This window comes from Xiphias gladius, chromosome 15, assembly GCF_016859285.1.
Source record: "Xiphias gladius isolate SHS-SW01 ecotype Sanya breed wild chromosome 15, ASM1685928v1, whole genome shotgun sequence".
In the NCBI taxonomy this organism is placed as follows: domain Eukaryota; kingdom Metazoa; phylum Chordata; class Actinopteri; order Istiophoriformes; family Xiphiidae; genus Xiphias; species Xiphias gladius.
This window is the reverse complement of record NC_053414.1, coordinates 18484641-18505949: the sequence shown is the minus strand read 5'-3', so window position 1 is coordinate 18505949 and position 21309 is coordinate 18484641. Positions and strand designations below refer to the sequence as shown.

Genomic DNA, 21309 nt, shown 5'->3' with positions numbered 1-21309 from the left:
TTATTGACTGGCATCCAGATGTCATTCCAGCTCTCTCTCTCTCTCTCTGTCTGTTTTCATGCTGTGGCTAAGGTGAGGTCAGAGTTGGCCGACAATGCAGCCAGAAAGGAATTGGTGAAAAAATTCAAGTGAGAAGGCAAAGAGAAGGAAGGAGGCATAAAGCCAGAAAGAAAAACAGACAGACAAATAGGGATAAATAATAATAACCGCTGCACTTCAACATCTGCGCACCTCTCCTGGCAGAGTTACTGCGGTGAAGAAGTCACACTACCAGCCACAGCTGGTTCACATTAACAACAGGCAATTTGTCACCTTCAGCTGAATTCAAGCCTCACACACACACACACACTCACACACACACACACACACACACACACACACACACACACACACACACACACACACACACACACACACACAGACACACACAGATACACACACACAAAATACATTCTCCCTCCCTGCTTGAGTCTTTCCTTACTTCTGTCTTTAAAAAAAACACACGATGAGGTGTACTCTCATGGCTCAGACTTTTATTTCTCCAACACTGTGTCACTGTGGAGGAAGGCCAACATTGCACATTGCACTTAACATCTTGAGGCTGACATAACAGAATAATGCAACCAGAAATACTCCCTCTTTATACACATGAAAAGCAAGCTAGGGACACATTTCTTTTGCTACTTTACCCTTCTGGTGTGCCACAGCGTCAGGCTTTAAACTTAAATTTCATGAATCAAATAGAGTTCTAAATGCTCTTTTCGTTTGTGCTCTGGCCCCTTTAGTGTCCCCAACGTGTGAGTGTCCAGAGAAACAGACAGCTTACATTTTGAGGAAGTAGCTCTGCTAGAAACAGGAAACCCTACACTGCAGTTTATGTACCAAGACAAATTGAGAAACACTGAGTGGATACACGGAGCAAACTCGTCGAAAAAGACTATAAACAGCCCCGAGTAAATCCTCAAATCACAACATGGAATTTCAACGATTTTTCCATCTTTCCTGCATGCTGACTTGGATATTTGTATTTTTCCTCCCTTCTGTATGCCGGAGAATGGCGGCACCAAGTAAGGCATCCAAACTATGCTCTGACTGACATAGTATATATTTGCCTGAAGTATTAAGTTGTACGAGTGCACATTAACAACTTTTACAAAGTTGAAAAAGCTTTCTGGATCACTAGTGTAATTCTTGAACTGTTTGGAGCCAAAGAGGTCCAAATATGTGGTTCTTTAGTTTCATGTTAACTGCAACTTCTGTTTATTTCCATTATCAATTAATCTACTGTTTAGTTTTGTGTCTAAAAATGTCAAAAGAAAATAGTGAAAAATTTTACAGTTTCCCAAAATCCACGGCAAAGTGTTTAAATTACTTATTCTGAAATCCACAGATATTGATTTTATGATGACAAATGATGAAAGAAATACAGCAAATCGATACATTTGAGAAGCTGGAGCCACCAAATTTTTGGTGTTGTTGCTTTAGCAATCATTTAACCAATTATTTGATTATCAAAATGGTTGAGGATTCATCTTTCGTTGATCAACAAATTGATAAATCGACTAATCATATCAGCTCTGATATTGACCTCTATGTTATGTCCCCTCACAGAGATATCCCTGAATACCACAGTCTTTGTGGCCCTTGTAGGTGAAAGTCTCACTATTGGATGTGTGGTGATGAAACCAGCAAACCAAAGTACAGACAAACTGAACTGCTGGGATCCCCATGACAAACTGATATATACCGTAGAATTCCCTGCCACGGCTGGCCAGAAACAAAAACATGAACTGCAACTGAAGCTGCAAAACCTGGCCATTTCAGGAGAATACATGTGCGAGTATGACAGAGTCCAGGTGTACTGGTTTATTCAAGTGAGAGGTGAGTAAGAAAAGAAGAGAGCGTGAAAAAATGAATGAAACTGAAAAGGATCTTTGAGGCATTGAAGTAGCAGTAAAGTATTAGAACTCAAAAGACCTTGTGATATATGTGAAACAGATTCATTGCATTTGTTCAGTTCTTTTGTTGTTTCAGATTTTCAAATTAAAGGTGAGTACATGGAGTGGTATTCCTGTAAAAGACTTTCTCTCATGTATATTCAAATACACAGGCTGTGGCATTACTAATGATTTTTGTAATCAGATATCTTAAACAAATGGAGTCTTTACATTACTGTATAGGGGAGTGGTTCCCAGCCTTTTTGACTTGTGTCCCCTTAAAATTAAGTAATGTCCATTCGTGACCTTGTCGCAGGTTATGGTGAAGACTCACTAAATTTAAACTTTACACAAATAGGGGTCTAATTCGCCCGGAAGCTCTGTCGTGATTTGCCAAATAACCAAATTGATGAATAAAAAGTGATGTAGTGGTTGGACAGGAAGATTAAGGTGTCAGTATGCTCGAAACAAACCAGTTTGTACATCTGAAGGCAAAAGGTTTTATAGATGGGAAGAGTGGAAACACTTGAAAGTGGGGTGAAAAGCCGGCTCTCATAGAGAGAGGGGGAGACGCGATAATCTTTCAAACTGGGATAAAAACGCACACTTTGGGACAAACTTTCCAGAATTGACAGAAGTAATTGTGTTAGAAAAAAAAGAACTTGAAAGATAAGTTCAGACCCTGCTTACTTTCCCACCTCTGCACAGGTCGGCAGTCACAGCATGACGTGGGTATGAACGTCGAATTGTGTATTTCAGAAAGTTACAGAAATGGTCAAGGTGTGGGCGGAGGTTTGAGACTCAGGTTGACCATACAAGAGGCACTTTTGTTGAAGCATACTACCACCTTTAGCTGTAGGAGGAGAAGAAGATTATTGTAGTTTAAGGGATCCCTCTGTTGTAAATCCTTTGCAACCCTGTCTCGTAGAAATTTTGTTTCTATACATCTAGACTGCAACAGCAAATACGTTTTGTAGGAATTGTAATCACTGGCTGGATTATGCTCAGATGCAACATATTTTATGAATGAATGAAATGCTACATTTATTAACGGTAGCAGAGTCGCCGGGAGGTGGTTGGGATGGGTAGTGTACAAACCGAGTGACTGTCACACCAGAGGCTGGTGTGGTTTTGGTTTCGGCAACGAGCACTTTGGTTAAGGTTAGAATGATTCTGGTTTTAGTTTTTTTGCATATAAACACATTGTGTTGGACGTCATTGTGAAATTTTCTGTATTAAAGCAGACAACGATTTTTCCATAACCTTAACCATGTGCTGTGATTGCCTAAATATAACCATAAAACAGTAGAATAACCCTGTTGTCACTACAATTTGATATTGCACTGCAAGATTTTGATGGAAAACAAATACGTCGTCTCTGAACATTTTACAGATACGCTCAGTTTTGTATGTGTCTTTATTTTGAGTGGATCTATAACTTGCTAAATACTAATATTTCCTCATGACGTTAATAGAAAATGCTTGCAATTATGTTTCGTACAAAGCATATTTGGTGTTGCAAATTAAGGCATAAATGGAATTTCTAGGAGACAATGTTGGCCCCAACGTTATAGATACACAAGAAAAACTAAATTCTGCTTGATACAAAGTCACTTAAATTGTTGGAGAAAGTTGTAAGATGATTATTTACACAATGTTTGCTAGCAAGCAAGCTATTTGCTACTTTGTGAGCATTGGCAGGCCAGCAGAGGCCAAACCATGCAATTTGTTTGTTTCTGGTGGGTCTTCATTATTGGTATGGACATGAGTAGTGAGCAAAAGTATCCACTATTTCCCAAGAAAAACCTCTGAAAAAAATCAGAAAAAATAAACATAATTTTGTTTCACAGAGACATATGTTTTTCTTTCTTATCCCTTTAATAATTTTGTGACCACTTCAATTTATCTTGGGACTCCACGGGGGGTCCCAACACCCAAGCTGGGAAACACTGTCAGTGCCAGAAGAAATTAGTGGACTAATACCGATGCTCACAACATATCCAGTTGATTGAAACACATGCAAAAAGTCAACTGATCTTAAATATCTTTAGCCAGTGGATTAGTTGCTTCACGGATGAGAAATTTCTCAGTCTACCTCTGCTGTCCAGTTAGGGTACATTCCTGGCACAGACTTACACTGAACAGTGCGTGTTTTCCAGGAAATGGGTACATGGAGCCCCAAAAGCATTACACAGAACTCATCATATTGGCCATCTTCACTGCTGTGCTGCTGGTTTTCAGCGTGGTCGGGTCAGTGTATGTCTTCAGAGGACATTGGGTAAGATTTGTCCTGCTTATGACCTAGCAGAAATTAAGAAACAGCATTTTTTACATTTCTGATAAGATTGCATCGTTACAGACTTAAACTGTGGTTTTATGAGAGGCAGGAGTCTCCGAAGCTCCAGATGCAGTTGAGTCCCAATCTCCTTAAATTAGAGTTCAAAAGATCAGTGGATTTATCAGTTAGTCAATTGACACAAAGTTAATTTGCAACTATTTGATAACTAGTTAATCATTTAAGACATTTTCCCAGCAAAATTGCCAAACAATAGTTCCATCTTCTGAGGATTTGCTGCTTTTTCTTGTCTTATGTTATAGTAAACTGAAAAATCTGGTAGGACAAAATGAGATGCTACATTTTTCACTAATTTTTTACTTTTTATAAATACCAAAAGAATTAATCAATTTAGAGAATAATTGGTAGAATGATTGATCATGAAAATAATCATTATTTGAAGCTCAAGATCATGTCTGAGTTAAGCATCAGATCACCTCAGAGTTCGGGTCACTTAAGATAACATGCTCCACCCCAAAATGAACTAAAAACAACATTTGGTCAAACAAATTTTCAGGTTGAGTCCTGCACAGATTTCAGTTTAAGTGTGCAGTGTTTTCCGCTGTGGCCAACTGATGCTCTCCCTACAAGCTTTTTAAAAATGCTCTCAGCTGGAGACAGATTTGTTGCAAATAGCCAATAGCTCTCTCACGTCAGGTTGTTTTCCCATTACCTAGCTGTCATCAAGTCATGTCTCAAGAAAGACATAAGATAATTGAAAAAGTTGTGAACTAGCAACTGAATAACTGAAGACTCTACTATCTGGATTTCGGCCTCCCAACAGATCTGAGAACTGGGTTGGACTCTTAGACAGAGTCCTGTCTCCAGGACAATAACTGCTTTGTGTCACTCAGTAACCATGACCTCCTCTATAAAACAGTACACACACACTGTTACCTCATCCTCTCGGTTTGTGTTGTTTTCATAGCTGAAGTCTAAAGGTAGGCCTACACTCTTATACGGCCAGATTATTTGGTACAAATAATTAAATTAAGTATTCAATAATTAATTCACATGGCACAAAACTAAAGAGGGAGCTACTGGAGGTAAATGCATCTCAAGGAATTCCTCATGTGCCTTAGTCTTGTTTGTGTGTTATCCAGTTTATGTCACTAATCTTTCTTTTGATGTATCAAATTGCCATTTTTAGAAAGAGCAGATAACAGAATGTGGCAAAGCGGGCACAAAACAAAAGCAGAACGTAGAAGAAAGGAAGGCAGGAGGAGAAGGAGAGATGGAGGAAGACAACGTAGATGTAATAACATCTCCGTCTACGTCTTTCTATGCTGTAAGCACCTTTCTACTCATCAGTGTATATACACAGTCACATTTCACTTGAATTAAATTGTACCACATCATTCTTGTACTCCGTTATCGCTGCATTCATATCTTCATTTTTACATATTTTATATATTTTCGCAGGCTCTAGAGCCTCGACCCAGGTCCATTTATGATGTGCTGGACCGCTCAGCTGCCAACAGAGAGCCAGACCAAGGGGAACAAAAACCGAAGAATGAACCCCAAAAAACAGTCAGTGTGAAATTTACATGCTTTGTCACATTTTCTGTTAACGATGGAAAACAATGACGCATGCAGTCGGTGACCTGTCTTCTACTTCCCCCACAGACAGAGCAAATCCCACAACACCAGGATGAAGGCGTATTTGAGTCTGTCTATGAGAACTTTTGATTCAAAAATAAACGTGCTTCACCAGACTGCAATGCTAACTGTATATCGGTAGCTGAGATCATCTCCCTTTGCTTTGCTGTCATTCTCACCAGATTCTAGCGGTAGAAAAGGTATTTAGATTCTTTAAAATTCAAGTAAAAACCAAAATGTAAAAAATACTCTATTACATGTATTTTTGAAGTAAAGATACAAAAAATACAAAAACGCGTAAAAGAAAAAGTACTCAGTATGCAAGGAGAATGGCTTCTATCACTGTTACATTATTATGATTCATACTGTTGGATTATTATTATGAATGAATTTTCATGTAAGCAGCATTACAATGTTGCACCTTGTTGCAGTTGAGCTAATTCAGTTGTACTTGTTACTGTTGGGAGGTTTAATTTACTGTATGACGATGCATTATAGCTTTTTAAAGTCCGAATCTGTAAAAGCAACCTGCAACTATGGCTGTCAAATAAATGTAGTGCTGTGAAATGTGCATTTAAATGAAAAAGTACACCATTTTTTTCTGAAATGTAATGGAGTAGAAGTGTCAAGTAGCATAAGTGAAGTACTTCAGCATTGTACTTAAGTACAGCATTTGACCAAATGTACTTAGATAATTTGTACTGCCTGTTTCCGACTACAGACATTAAAAAATAAATCTTTCCTCGTCACCTACTTTCTACGCTTTGTGACAGCTCTCCTTATTTGGGCTTCTCCCTCTCGAATAAGCTCCACCCTTTATGTACGATGACCAATGAAATTGCGAGGTCTGGATTCTACGATCCAATGCCAACGCTGCTATCAGCTGGACTTCCTGGTTTGTTTTGGTTTGTTGTGCTACATTGACCATGGCTGCAGAGGGAGATTTTTTGGCCAGATACCGTGCTGTGTCAAATAAACTGAAAAAGTAAGGATTTTAATCACAGTAATTCATTTTGAAAGAGGCCAGAGTATCAGGGATTGGCGTAACGTTACTTGGCATTAATGCTACAGACGAGTTATACAGCTAGCTAATAAGCTAAGAGAACCCTTAGCCTATCATTAATGTAACCGTCGTGTATTTAACCTAACGCTAATGCATTTAGTGTAATCTTTGACGCAAATATCACGTTGATAGAATTTACCTGTTCTGTCAAGGCCCAACAAACGGGGTTAACGGAGATGTTACAACGTTATTCGAAAGCTAACGGCGGTAATGTAGCTAAACATGATTAGCGCTAGTTAGCTGAGCATACAGCCCAACGATGCCTCATCATTCTTATCTTCAGCTCGATAACATTTGACCGTTTGACTAAAGTTGACTTATGTTAGGATGCTAACTGCAAAATAGTAATTAATTTAGAAAATCTGATTTGTATTTCTTCGTCGCAGACGCTTTCTTCGGAAGCCCAATGTAGCGGAGGCAAGTGAGCAGTTCGGTAAGTGCCAGTCCCATAACCTGCTGTAAAGCGTCAAAATTACAGTACTTGTTCAGCCTTTTTCCTATTTCTCCACGGTGTTAATAGGGAATGCGTGTCATTAAACGTTTCTTGTCAGTTTGCTTCTCATGTGCTTTTCGTCCTGTCTTTTCAGGTCAATTAGCCAAGGAGCTAAAGCAGCAGGACTGTCTGCAGTATGCTGCCTTCTGTAACTTGGCCATGGCTCGGTGAGAGGACGCGACCGACTTAATCCAAACTCTATACTCATTTACTGTATGCAGAGGTTTGGTCACCCCCGGAAAAATTGCATTTATTGTTGTTTTGGGTTTTTTTTTTTTTTTTTTTAGGTGAAAAAAGTTGGAAAAAAGTGAAAAATACAACAAACATGTCAAAGTACTGTTTAATATTTTTTTCTATTTTTTAAGTTCATGGAATCAGAGTAACAGTGCATTAACATTTGAAGAATGTCTCAGATTAACATCTGTTTGCTGCAGAGGTTGTATTTACTTCTTTACACTTCAAAAGTCGATAAAATATGCAATTTGCATACAACTGTACCAGACTGACACTAAGGAAAATTTTTATGCTACAGCATACAATGATATTTTACACAATACCCCGCTTCCAACTTTGTGGCAACAATTTAGCTAAGGCCCCTTTCTGTATTTGTCGCCATGCACATATCAAGGTCCATAAATAAAAGGTTTTAGCCAATTTTGTGCAGAAGAGCTTTGTTAGCCTGCACAGGCCCCTGACCTCAACCCCACTGAACATCTTTGAGACAATGCCAATTGAGAACAACACCTTATCACCCAGCATCAGTAGCTGACCTCACTGATTTTCTTGTGGCTGAATGGGGGCAAATCCCTGTAGCCAGATTCCAAAACCTTGTGGAAAACCTTCCCAGAAAAGTGGAGGCTGTTACAGCAACTTATTAATGCCGCTGGTTTTGGTTTGGGTTACCACATTCTTTTAGCCATGTAGTGTGCTCACATCCTACCATCAACTCGTAAAAAATTCTTTAGTAATTGCTTTTTAAAAAATTAAAAATGATAGAATGTAATTTGTGTAAATGTTAATCACAGTTAAGGGGTTGAAAAACTAAAAAACTAAAAAGTTTCACCTTTTGCTGAGCGCAAGGTCAAACTTTGATTGGTCCTAGTGGACTGCTTCATTGTCACGTTAAAGATTTAGTAACCAGTCATTTAGATCGTCTCAGAAAGGTCCGGTCCAGTGAGTCCAGTAGTTATTCTTGTTCCTCACAATAAACCACCACAGGATAACAGATGCTAATTGCCCAGAAGGAGCCTGTATCGGTCATAGTGATGACATGCTTAGTGTTGATGTGCTCAGTGGAGCCTCTTTTGTTGTTACACATCCTGAATGTCTTGACTGCAGGTGTGAGCAGACTCTGTTTAATGCTCCTGGAGAGGCCTTGGCGTTAACTGATGCTGCCCGTCTCTTTCTCACATCTGAGAAGGAGAACAGGGCCCTGCAGGCCCCGGGCTTTGATGAACACCTTCAGGCTGCGCTCAACTGCTACAGCTTTGCAATCAAGGTACACTATGAGTCTTAGTTTTTGATGACATTTTTAGTGTGTAAAGCAACGGTTGTGCTCTGAAAATATCTGGGAAATTAAAGCAGTATTACATTCAATGTGAATTTTGCAGTATTTGTATCCTGTATGCAATTTTTGTGGAGTATATGAACAGATTAAGGGGGCGTGGAATAGATTTTGGGACAGCAGGATAATGCTGATGTACAAATGGCTTACAGGTGTACATTGAAATGAACCAGTCTGTGATGGCAGCCAGCCTGTGTCTAGAACTTGGCAACGCACTCAAGGTAAAACTTTGGATCAGAGCCTCAAGCTTTGAAGTCCAATGAGATGAATGACATTGATTTTTGCTTCAAGTGTATATATTTCATATGAAATATTAATCTCAGCACCTCCTCCTCTTTTCAATAGGAGATGAACAGACCGGGAGAGGCTATTGTTCATTATCAGAGGGCTGCAGAGTTGCAGACGCAGACACCGATTGAAGCACTGCTGTCAATGGGAGAAATAGCCACATGTAAAATTCTCACCCGTGAGTTAAGCCTTTTCATTCTCATACGATTATGTAGGTGATTTCAGTCGTGAACTTTCCTTTTTTTCTTTTTCTTTTAAGCCTGCGTGTGCATATAAAGCTGATTTGACTTGATTTCTGCAGTTTAAGCGTGTCTCTTCTGTTTCTGCAGGCGACTATGATGGTGCTTTGTCAGTGTTCACAGAGATGCAGCTGATATGTCAGGAGAGAGGACTGCAGCTACCAGGCACCAGCACCCCTGTTGGTGAGGCTGTGTGTTGATCTAAAGGCTCTACCTGTTTAAAATCATCTCATGTGTGGACAACATGTTAAACGGATCCTCATAATACATTTTGCAAATGAAAAAGAAAAAAATGGCATTAGAAGATTTTGATACTTGAGCTGAAAAGTGAGATGTTTAAACAAACTTAAAAAGTTTCCAGGATCAAAGTCTCACTTCCTGCTTTCATGTCATTGTTGCATTTTATTTGATCACACTGGCTGAAAAACTGTTAAATAATGTACTGTCTTCATTCATATTATTGCTTTATTTTCCTAAAATTCTCCAAGGTGCATTTCTGGACATTGTGGCAAAATGTGAGATCTCCAGAGTACTACTGCTGATGCTGCTTGAGGTAAGTACGCCAGTTTTATATATAAAGACGAAGATATTGCAAGAAAACCATCTACATCACAATACCTGTGCAACTGAAGTGGGAAATACACCCCCCCAACAAGGAAAAACCTTATTTTAGAAAGTACGAATCAAACCCACTCTGTAATTATTCACTTCACTTAGGAAAATCTTTTACCACAGATACACAGCAACACGAACACCAGGTAATATTTCAAGGTCAAACATACATTAACTGGTCAAAGGGTGAACTGCCAGAAAGCAGAACAGTTACATTTCAAGCATTAAAAGAAGTAAAAATCTCCACATCAGCAACGAAACAGAAAATATTGAATTACTTATGCCAAGAGTTTTAATATTGTATCAGTATTTTGATTATTTATCCCAAATCTGTACATTACTTACTGCACATCTTGAAAAAATGTTGGATTGTTTGTGCAGCAAGACTTAAATGGTCCAACCTTGCTGTTTTCCTGTGCAGCCTCCACCGCAGAAGTTATTACCAGAACATGCACAGACCCTGGAGAGATACGCATGGGAGTCCTTTGACCCTCACAGCCAAGGTAAATGCACATCAGTATTTAACTATTTAAGAGCAAAAAAGGTATGAATTGTTTACATATACTCATTTGACTGGGAATTCGGACAATGAATTATAACTCCTGTGAGTGACATTCGTTTGGAGTAGTGTAAACATGGCTCTCGTTCTCTCCTTCAGTGACCTTCCTGCCTGAGAATGTTTTCCTGCTCCTGCAGTCAGTAGTGGTGAGCTTCATCATCCACATACTTGTACAGTTCACAGGATTTCCTGATCCTTCCTGCCTCATATGGGAAAAATGATGGTCTTTGTGGCCTTCACTTGACAGCGATAGATGTGCTGGAATTTGTCTTCCTTTGCCAGTGGAATGAAATTTTTTCTATTTGCAGCATTTGCAGTGGTGTCTATGTTACGAGACTTGTCCCTGTTTCTTTCAGTGTGAGGCAGTCAATATTAATAGATCCTGATTGATTGTTTATTCATGACTTTTAATCCCTGTAGTAAAAAAAAGATTCTGTAAAGCAACTTGTTCTTGTTGAGTAGGCTCTAGCCATGTCATTGGAATAATTATAACAGAGCATAAACATTGACAAGACTCTGAGAAGTTATCAAGGTCATCTGAATCTGCAGTTATGGTTTTTATTTGAGCAGTGTTTTAACAGAAAATCTGTTTCGCAGATGGCCTGTCAGGAGAAGGACACAGAGTCCCTCAAGTCTCTTCAGACTGAGCTGTGGTGAGCATTCAAAAATGTTCATTTCCATCATGTGATGGGGGATTGACCAGCATTTTCATTGCCTCTCCATCTTAATTTTCCATATTTATCATGTGTTTGTGGGTTTTTTCCTCCTCAGGCCACTCCTGACTGCTGAGCAGAACCACCTTCTCCACCTGGTGGTTCAGGAGCGCATCACGCCGTCTGGACAAGGCATTTAGTACAGCCCAGTTTCTACTCACTTCCTCTGGGAACGATATTTTGTATAATGGAACATTCCTGTTTCTGACTGGGTCTGTTGTAAGGCCTGAATAAGTGTTTTCAAAACTTCAGTGTTGTAACTTGCACTCAGACAAATGCACGCAATACAAAACTTTGCCCCTATTAAGCAAAGTCATGCAGATTTAGAAATCAGTGAAAATCTAATAGCTTTGTCTAGTACTGTATGTTGTCCTTTATTACCCTGATGCGAAGATTTCTGTCAGGATGCTAACTTAAGACTAAATTTAAACGATTTTTAATGAAATCTTGTGTGCTTTTAATCAAGGGAAGGCTACAAAACTGGACCAATTCATACATATTTATTATGTAATAGTGACTGTTTTGGATCTTGTTGTATTTACAGCAGTTTAATAGATTAAAAACATGAATGCCTCGTTATAATTTGTTTTATTAATAAATGATACGGCTTTTATTCCATTGCAATTACAAACAAAAGCTTCTATTGTATAGTTCTGTAACTTGGTGAAATGAAACACCATTGTCCTCCATCCCTGGTTCACTTTATGTTCACTTGTACAAATTGCATGTACTTTTCTTAGGATAGCAGCCAACTATAGACACAAAATCAAACATGATTAAAAAGACACTCCATACAAAATGTTACAAAAATATAATGGTTACAATGTACATAGATTAAAATAGGATACACTATACTTTCGTTGTAAAAGAATGATACATGAGTAAAACTACTTTTACTGTAAATTAAGGCTTGTCTTTCCTGATTGTTCAAGTTCTACAACAGGATGTTGTAGTTTTGCCAACATGCCGTACCTTCTCAGATACAGTTTTTTTTTTTTTTTTTTTTCACTCCACTCTGGAAACCTGCAGTAGTAGCTGTCAGCCTCACGATGTGATTATACAGGATGATAAGTACTTTGATGTCACAGAACATATTCAACTACTACATCTCGAAAGGGCTTTTAATGGGGGCATTAAACTTCTCACACCAGTAACTTTGTTAGATTCCAAAAGCAGTAGTTTTGACATCTTGGCATATACGCTTATTTGCCTTCTTGTTGCGCGTTAGATGAGAGAATCCATGTCGAGTGATAATTGAGCTTGAAGGGTGTGGGTAGGCAGATTGTGTTACCCTCTGTCAGGGCCAGGCAACTCGCGTCGCCCTGTTTCCAGTCTTTTTACTAAGCTAAGCTAACCTGCCGGCTGTAGCGTCATACTCTACCACACAGACTGTGTGTTGAGTGGGGTGTTTATCTTCTCATCATTCTTGACAAGAAAGCGAGTAAGCGTATTCATCAACATGTCGAGCAATTGGGTGTGGAGTGAGTTCTTCAAACTTATACGACAATACCTTTAAAAGACAATGGAAATAATTGATTTATTAATTACTTAATTTTCATAATGCTATGAAATCAGCATTTGGATTGCGCCCTCCTAATCACAACCATCATTTTGCACCCCATGCAGCCCTACTTAAAATATTTGTTCACACAAAGTTCAGCCCTTCGTGTAATATTAGCATGACTTCTATTTCCATTTATAATGATCAAAATATGAACAAATGGCTGTTGTTAGTGACTGAATGCGAGCCCCCATTTTCCCTAGCTGCAGATGTAGATCAACCATCTTGTGTTTTTCTTCTTTTTGTCTTTCTTTAATAAATTTTGAAGCAAATCCCATCCCTTATTTTCCCACATTCAAATGAATATGATCCTAGCCCTGCCCTCATTCCTCTCATCCTCTCACTCACTCTTCTTCCTCAGGACGAGGTAGGTGATTGCTAAGAGGAAGGTGAGGACAAAAGAGATCCAGGCAAGGACATAGGAGTGTCCGTACCCTCCCACTGTCTCATTGCTGTGAAGCTCAGCCGTGTAGATCGAGGCTGCTATCATTATACACAGGCCTGCAGGAGAGAAGACGGGAATATTGTCAAATGCGCCCGGACAAGGCAATTAAGAAGTAATTACTTTTCCCATTATAAGATAAGGCTCATGAACAAGGACGGTGTAGCAAACGGTTCCACTACGATCACAGTAAAATGAGAAACATGACAGTTTCACCTTACTAACTTTCTGATGTAAACTCATGAAAGTACATGTCAAAATCCCATTACTTCTGCTCTGTGTATGCTACTTATGAACCAGTAGCAGTGCAATCCATAATTAACCCACTTAATTTAATTGTAATGTGACAAAATTCTCATAGGAAGACATTCAGTTTTGCCATAATCCGTCACAGCATATCTAAAACACTTAATAACATTTTTAAAATATAAGATTATGTACTGATAAAACACTTTCAGTGGTATGAATGTGACATATTTAGCCTTGTCTTTGCTGTTTTTGTTAGCCTTCTGTGAAAGTAAACTCAATGCCTCTGGGTTTTCAACTAATGGTTGGACAAAACATGCAACTGAAACATGTCATCCTGGGGTCTAAGAAATTTTGATGGGCATGTTTCATAATTTTATGATTATTTTATTGACACAGCATTAATTGATTAATTGAGGAAATAATCAGCAGATTGATCGATAATTAAATTGCTACTTGCAGCCCTTATTAGCACATTTACAAAAAATATATACATATGTGTGTATAAAACAGCTCCTCTCCTCCACAGATATTTTATATTATTTTGGTTTCAGACCCATTTGAATGATACTTCACATCCATTTCAACATCTTGTTTCAACCTGCAAATACTACCAAACAATACATTACATTTACAGTAGTAATATGTTCACAAAATGCCATCTCAGTGTGACATTTAATACTGTGATGCTGAAGTTTGAGAATGTTCAATCATCAGATTTAAAGATTCCTAGACTAATCCAAAAACACTGGCGGTTACAGTTTACTCTGCTGCAGAGATTTTCAATCATGTGCCATCAAAGCCTGAGACTGATCTGACCTGACCAGCTGAAACCTGCCCAGTTTAGCCGGGTTTTGGTTGAACTGACAACCTTCAGATGCTTGAAACTTGATGGCACGGTGAAAAATCGTGGGCATGACCTGCAGTATGCCCACACCAAGCAGGTTAAATGTGTAAAAGCAGCCTTTTCTCTCCATTTCAGACCCCCGTCTAGACTAAAATAGCGTTCTCCTACTCAAAAACTGAGCTTTCCCAAAACGGTTTCCAGTGTGTGTCTGCATCCATCGTTAGGAGAAACACAATGTGCTGTTGCTGAGCTTAAATAGATTTCGTGTCAAATGAAATATTCCCTAAAAAAATGACCCCCAAACAATGTTGTATGTATGTACCTCTGATTGGATCACTCAAGTGGGGTTTCAGACATATGAGATTGTTTAGGGATCATGAACCACACTCCTCAATAAAAGACTAAACACTCTGCTCTGCTCTAATAAGCTGGAAGCTGAGAAGTGTTATGTTGAGTCCTATCAAATACAAGTCTACAAACACTCAGGTTTCACACCATTGTTCTCCTTTGTGGCCGAGGAAACAAGCAAATAAAGAAACAAGCAAATAAATATATATGTCTTAAAGCTGTAGGTCAGACATTTGACTCCATGTTACTTACAGGCGATTAGCTGTAAAATGCCAGTGAAGGTGAACCTCTGGCCTTTGGGCAGGGTGAACAGCTGGGCCAAAAACACAAACAAAGCCAGGATGGCAAAAATACAGGCCAGCACTGAGGTGGCCTGCACCGTCTGGAGATACTCTACAGCAGCAGGTCGACAAAACAGACACACAGTCAGAGAAGGATCAACATTAACACAGATATATTACCATGTTCACCTTGAAGCGATGTTTCAGTTTATATCTACATTGTAGCTGCTCTGTTAATATTATTGATATTCAGAAAATTATTACTAATAACTTTTGAGCATAATGTAGAACTGTACCGAACATTTTTCATTAGCATATGATCTGATTTCAGGTCATTTCTGACCAGTTACAGTTACAGTTACACGCCTGATCAGCATCCCTTCTGTTTCCACATCTTAACATCTGGAATCTCTTGTCAGATCAAGTAAACACATGTACTCTATTGTGAAAAAAGTAAGAGTTTACCTTCTGGGTAGTTTTTCAGGTTGGTGTAATGCCAGACTGAGTTCGTCAACTCCCACCTGCCCCACAAGTCAGTTGACGCTGAATCAGTGATCCACCAGGCCTGAAGACACAGAGGAAGATCAGAATAAACACAGATATCAAGGCCCATACAAAGTCTGAATAACATGTAAAAATATATTTTTAGTAAAGGTTTTGCAGATTTACTGTGTCAAGGAATGTTTAAACTTGTCTTTCCCCATGTAAACTCATATGAAACCTTCCGTTCTGCCTCTCAGCCCAGGCGTTTGTTAAATGAGAAAAACAAGAGAAATGAATATCCACTCACATTGTCAATGGTGGCCACCAGAAGCAGGATGATGGTGGTAATGTGTAGAAGAACGATTCCAGCCAGCATCAACATTGTGGCCTTCTGAAAACAGATAACAGGGGAAAGGCGGAAGGATACACACCATTATTTATTTTCCATGCTCGGACTTATGTAACAAGGGCTTGCACATGAGGAAGCATCAATTCACACACACATCTGTCCCAAATAAACACTGTGTCAAACAGAAAGAAAAAAAAAAAACCCCACTGGGAGAGGAAAGCTGTTGCATGCAAGTCCAAACTCGCCCCTGAAATCTTGCAGACACATTTTTGAATAACACACATCTGATGTCAAACACATCACAAGTCCCTGCTCAGACATCAAGGGTTTACCATCCTTTACAACTTCTTTTCTATAGTTAGACAGCTCCAGTGAATTTACCATCCATTAGCAGCGGCCGGAAACCCCTATCCGTTCGCTTAACGACTCGCTTTTCGTGGCTTTAGGCTGCTTCGGCCGACAAGAAAGGCACATTTGTTTAGACGGTGTGAGGGCATTCCCTCATGGGTGTACTCTAGTCAACAACTTTGAAAAGAGCGCGAGAATACGACCACAGAAAATAACAGTAAACACACCTCTAACTTATACAGCCAAACATAAACATCAGTGATTATTCAACTCTATGTGAATCGACAGAGTTCGAAATCATGCGTCCTTTAAATTTCTATTTCTTTTTTTTTTTTTTTTTTGCGCTCAGTCATATCCGTACAACTCTTCAAAGCGCAGCCGAAAACCCAATCTACGCCTCAACCCAGTTTCCTGGACTCCACAGGACTCCAAAAGAAAACACACACATTGGTCACGCGTCCGAGGGTTTCACGGAGTACGGTCCATAAGACACAACTCGACAAAATGTAAACAACGTGGATAAACGTTACCTGAAAGCGCTTTAACGCACGGCCCCGGGAGTTATTTGGGAATGTGAAACACTGTAGACCCACCCAGATTTGAATTCACAGCACACACATCACCCTGTTCTCCCTCTCCATTCCCTCTCTTTTCCCTCAACAAGCCCCACCCATAAAGTTTCTTTTTGTTTTTTTTTTGTTTTCCCCTTCGTGAACTGTCCAGATGAAGCAAACGGCTCCAACCCCCCCCTCCCGAGGCTCTAAACTGTGCGTAAAGAGGAGTAAAGTCTTCAGAACCATTCCCTGTCACATGGATGTTTAACACCGTAAACTGCGTCAGATGTATTACTGTTTCTACTCTTTTTATTCTTCACATATTTCCCCCCGCAGGCGGCTTCAAACTGATTTCTTTTAGTTCAACAGATCACCTGGGTGTCTCATCTTCATCATAAACTGCCCACCACAGCTATAGCTGCGTTGCTTTTTCACATGAAAATGAAATATCACTTTGGTCATGCGTAAATACGTCTTGCAGAGCACCGAGCGCACACCCCGTACTTGTGCTTTCAGGCTATTCTCACACACTTGCCGGTTCATTATGCACATAAAATGACTCCTCCGAAGATGGGACATTAGGGGGTGATGTAGACAGCGGCACGGCGCGCTCTGAGCCCCCAGACACTGGGGACATCTTCATCTCCTCAACGGCAGTTACACTTTGACGGTGACGTGTTTTCCAAGCAAGTGAGAAGTGAAATAAGATATTGGCTCACGTAGATGAAGTTTTCGAAAAGCCTTCAGTCTCCCCACATTAGACGGCGCCAAGTTTTGACACCATGGGAACAACAGGTGTCTGGGGTGTGAGCAGCTGAAGGTGGACAGGGACCTGTGTGCGATCATGGTGGGATCCTCAGTGAGACTCCCACTGTAAATACCATGATAGTCAAATGTCTGCGCCAGGACGCGGATAAAAGCAAGTCTAGCCTTTGCAAAATAGACCCGTGTGGAAATGAACCACTGTGTCTCCATAATAAACCTCAAACTTAATCACAGTGTCCAGGCCCTGTTTATTCTTTATTTGAAACCCATTTTTATTAGATGAAGTTAAATCTCCCCCGGGGTTCACATTCTACCTGACGGACTGCTGAACAGGAATGGAAAACAATTAGTTATCTGCTGTGGCATGAAACGTTTAAACTCGTCTCTCCCCATTCTGTTGTTATGCTCCTCATGTATATACAGATGCAGACAGACCCGTCCATTGTGCCTTTACATGAGCTCTCAATAATCCAAATCCACAAGGATTTCTAAAATCTTTTTAGGGCACCGTGTGTGAAAACGTCCCTGTAGAAATATGTAGATATTTGCAACACTTTGGGTGGCAAAATACCAAATATATATCTGTGGCTCTCTATATACATACATACACACACGCACACATACATATATGCATTGGCTTGAGCTCCCACCGGAAATGTAATTCATATAATACATCTAGGAACCTTTTTCTGACATTTACAAACTAATAAGTTGACTATTAGACATTTAGTTTTTCCTCTGTGCGTCAGCCTCTGTTAAATGGGAACACAAAAGGGTAGGAGTGAACAGAGAAAAAAAAAAACTTACATTATTGATGGTGGCTGCCAGAAGCAGGATGGAGTTAATTAACACACCAGACTCTTCCGATAAAGACAAACTGTCACATTTTAACTGCAAACTGTCATACTTTAAATAGACAGGTGTTATCATTGGCTGTAGTCAAATAATACCATGCAATTAGAGGCCTACTTGGCAGACAATGCATGCCTGGTAAAGCCTTTTATCACCTGCCTCGGATGAGAGAAAGCACAAGTGATTATGGGTGTTCTCATTTCTAAAATGGAGCTTTATAGATAGAACATTAAAAGAGCTTTTTTTTGTTTTGTTTTTTTGCTGGCAGGCCTCAGCTCATATCTGCCTCTGTCTCCCAGTGAAGACCACATGGACTGAGGAAGTCCTCATCCAAGCACTACAATGGCGGCCTTAAACTCCTGGAGGTGGGATGAGGATAGATGCCATAATTGCTTTCTTTGCTCTTTCCCTGACCACTCCCTCATTTGTTGACAGTACAGGTACAGTGCAGGTATATCAGGAATTATACTGACACTTTCCCAATCGGGTCAACTGTGTGTGATACAATAATATCAGGCAAGAGTCATTTACCCTGTTCGCATGGCTCACGGCCGAAAGCAGGGAAGGACAGTATGTACATCTCCTATGATGTGAAGTAAAACAGGAAGAGGAATATATTTCCCTTTGGTTTGGCAGGGATCCGCATTGAAGTCTCCCCTCTCCTACAGCTGTTTTTAATGTATCATCAGTGGATCGAAACCATCTTTAGAGATGAGGCTGTAAACAAACTCAAGGCCTTCACTGAAAAACCTAGAAGGTCGTTTAAAAACACTCACCGCTGTTATGAAGGTATTTCCATAATTCTCAAAGATGAAATCATAATAATCAAGGTCTCTGAGGATTCTGGAAATACATACAGAACAGCTGTACATGTTGTTTTAGGGTATTTATTTTTTGGAAAATCGGATGCTTGGCTCTGAGACTCGAATGTAACGGTAAGATATGAGAGTCACAGACTGGGGCTAAGTCTTGATGAAATTTAGTATCTGTGGATCAGACCCGTTGAAAGCAAATATCTCCTTTAGAGTGAAGACATTTCTCAAAACTTCTGTGTTTCATAACTTTGTGCAATGATAGACCTATTAGTGTAAGTCTCTGTTTTTATTATAGTACTGCTGAGATGAAAATCTTTTAAGCGCTATATTATTGTTAGAGGGTGTGGGAATAGACTAGGGGAAGTATTTTCTCCTGGCAGCAATTCTGAATAGAAGTCAAGATTGAAACCATTATATCTGACCCCTGATGGTTTGTCGTATCCTCACAGTGGACGATGAGTGAGTGCTGAGCAGTGCTCGTTCTCACCACTTCTGAATCAGTGGAGTTTTCTATTCCCGTCACAACATGTGGGCTTCTGCAGAAAGTACAATCTAACATCCACTATTCAGTCCATTGGAAAGATATTATACGGAAGGAGCTGCTGTTAAAGGGACCTCATTTAAGATAGTGAAATCCTTCATGAATAAATGCTGACAACAATTTTATTTCAAACTTCGACTGTTGTGTTTTTTGTTTTTGTTTTTTTTTTGTATTTTGTGTAACAAATTTTTATTCTGTCTTGGGAAGTTCCTCATCTACCTAGATATCATCTTAACAGGCTGTAAAATGGCGACATCCTAAAGACAAACCCAAGCTATCTCGGACACAGATCCACCCTTTGACACACTTCCCAAAGAGGCCGATATTCTGTTTTTTCTCTTTTAGGATCACCCAACAAAAACAACAGAGGCCCTATACAGCAACAATGTGCTGAAGCTGATGCACATACAGCACAAATCTTCCCACAACAGACCCCATTGCCTTTCGTAGACTACACTCCCCAGCTCCCAGCTCTGCTCAGTTCCTTTTGAACTGTCACTGCACATTCCCATACTATCCAATTGATTACCACAGCCGTCACTGCGGGATTTAAGTCACAAAAGTCTGAGCTTCTCAGATTAATTCCAGAGGCTCTCGTTGCCTCTGGACACTCAGGCTTACACCAGACAATAACCAAGAAACTCCGCCAAAGGCACACGGACTCGCCTCCTCTCCAATATATCATGACTCAGACCTGCAATGTTGGTTAGCCAATTTCTTCTTCAGAGGTTGTTCCCAACCTGCGGTTCAGGAGCCCCACAGGAGGTCATTAGATGAATCTGAGGTGTTGCAAGATGTTTAACAAGAGAAGAAAGCAGAAAAAAAAAAAAAGTTTCTCCACACACATGTATGATTATTTTTTCAGACTTTCCTGTAATCTTTTTTTTTCTTTTTTACTTGTGAATTGTTCAGTACTTTTACTTCTTCATCACCCTGAAAATGAATCGCTCTCTGGTCGATATGCTCACAAGTCACACCTGGTAGACAGCTGCAACTGGTGATGAGGAACCATGGATATAAGACTAAGCTTTGTATCAAAGCAGCCTCCTTCTGGTCGCACAAAACCACTCACCCCACAAGATGTCGAGGATCAGGAGTCTTCCCTCCTCTCTTCACCAGGTGGGAAAATACCAACAAGAAATTGTCTACGACATTGGCTGATTTTCAATAAAATACAGTAGTTTGTGTATTTGTTTCTTTGTTGTTGTATTACAACATTTGCAACAAGGTCCAACAAGATTTGGCAGCTTGTGAGACTAACAACTGTGTGATGTTTTTGATGGGGAAAAAAAACTAGCCTTCTTAGCTTCATACAACTGTCAAATTTGCGAGAGAGTAAATGTATCATGGTCTTTCAAAAACGAAAACAAAATTACTTTGATTTAGAAATATCTGTCAAACTCATCATGTTTTTCACATGCATTAAATTGCACATCATTACAGGCCACATCGGGTGGGAAAATATAAAAAAAAAA

At 39.7% G+C, this 21309-nt stretch overlaps 3 protein-coding genes across 7 annotated transcripts; 2 read left to right on the top strand and 1 right to left on the bottom strand.

Annotated features, from left to right (window-relative positions):
• Positions 1-871: 871 nt before the first annotated feature.
• On the top strand, positions 872-6602 carry si:ch211-243a20.4. Its single transcript, XM_040145127.1, has 6 exons — positions 872-1067; positions 1612-1881; positions 4097-4215; positions 5423-5560; positions 5695-5802; positions 5899-6602. Exons 1-6 carry the CDS (start codon positions 974-976, stop codon positions 5959-5961), a joined length of 792 nt encoding a protein of 263 aa, XP_040001061.1. The 5' UTR covers positions 872-973; the 3' UTR covers positions 5962-6602.
• A 134-nt stretch (positions 6603-6736) lies between these two features.
• zgc:101679 (uncharacterized protein LOC450058 homolog) lies at positions 6737-11938 on the top strand. The gene is made up of 12 exons (XM_040146392.1): positions 6737-6856; positions 7321-7367; positions 7522-7594; positions 8766-8925; positions 9144-9212; positions 9337-9457; positions 9609-9701; positions 10007-10071; positions 10552-10633; positions 10789-10835; positions 11287-11342; positions 11461-11938. Exons 1-12 carry the CDS (start codon positions 6798-6800, stop codon positions 11540-11542), a joined length of 954 nt encoding a protein of 317 aa, XP_040002326.1. The 5' UTR covers positions 6737-6797; the 3' UTR covers positions 11543-11938.
• Positions 11939-12042: 104 nt separating this feature from the next.
• emp1 (epithelial membrane protein 1) lies at positions 12043-16947 on the bottom strand. 5 transcript variants are annotated; one of them, XM_040146394.1, is made up of 6 exons: positions 16838-16947; positions 15918-16001; positions 15593-15692; positions 15099-15239; positions 13312-13464; positions 12043-12154 (listed from the first exon to the last, which is right to left on the bottom strand). In XM_040146394.1, exons 2-6 carry the CDS (start codon positions 15990-15992, stop codon positions 12111-12113), a joined length of 513 nt encoding a protein of 170 aa, XP_040002328.1. In that variant the 5' UTR covers positions 15993-16001; positions 16838-16947; the 3' UTR covers positions 12043-12110. The 5 variants fall into 5 exon arrangements, with proteins under 5 accessions (XP_040002328.1, XP_040002330.1, XP_040002331.1 ...); XM_040146396.1 differs by having other exon boundaries at positions 15918-15998; XM_040146397.1 differs by lacking the exon at positions 16838-16947 and adding an exon at positions 16754-16797.
• Between the last annotated feature and the right edge of the window lie 4362 nt (positions 16948-21309).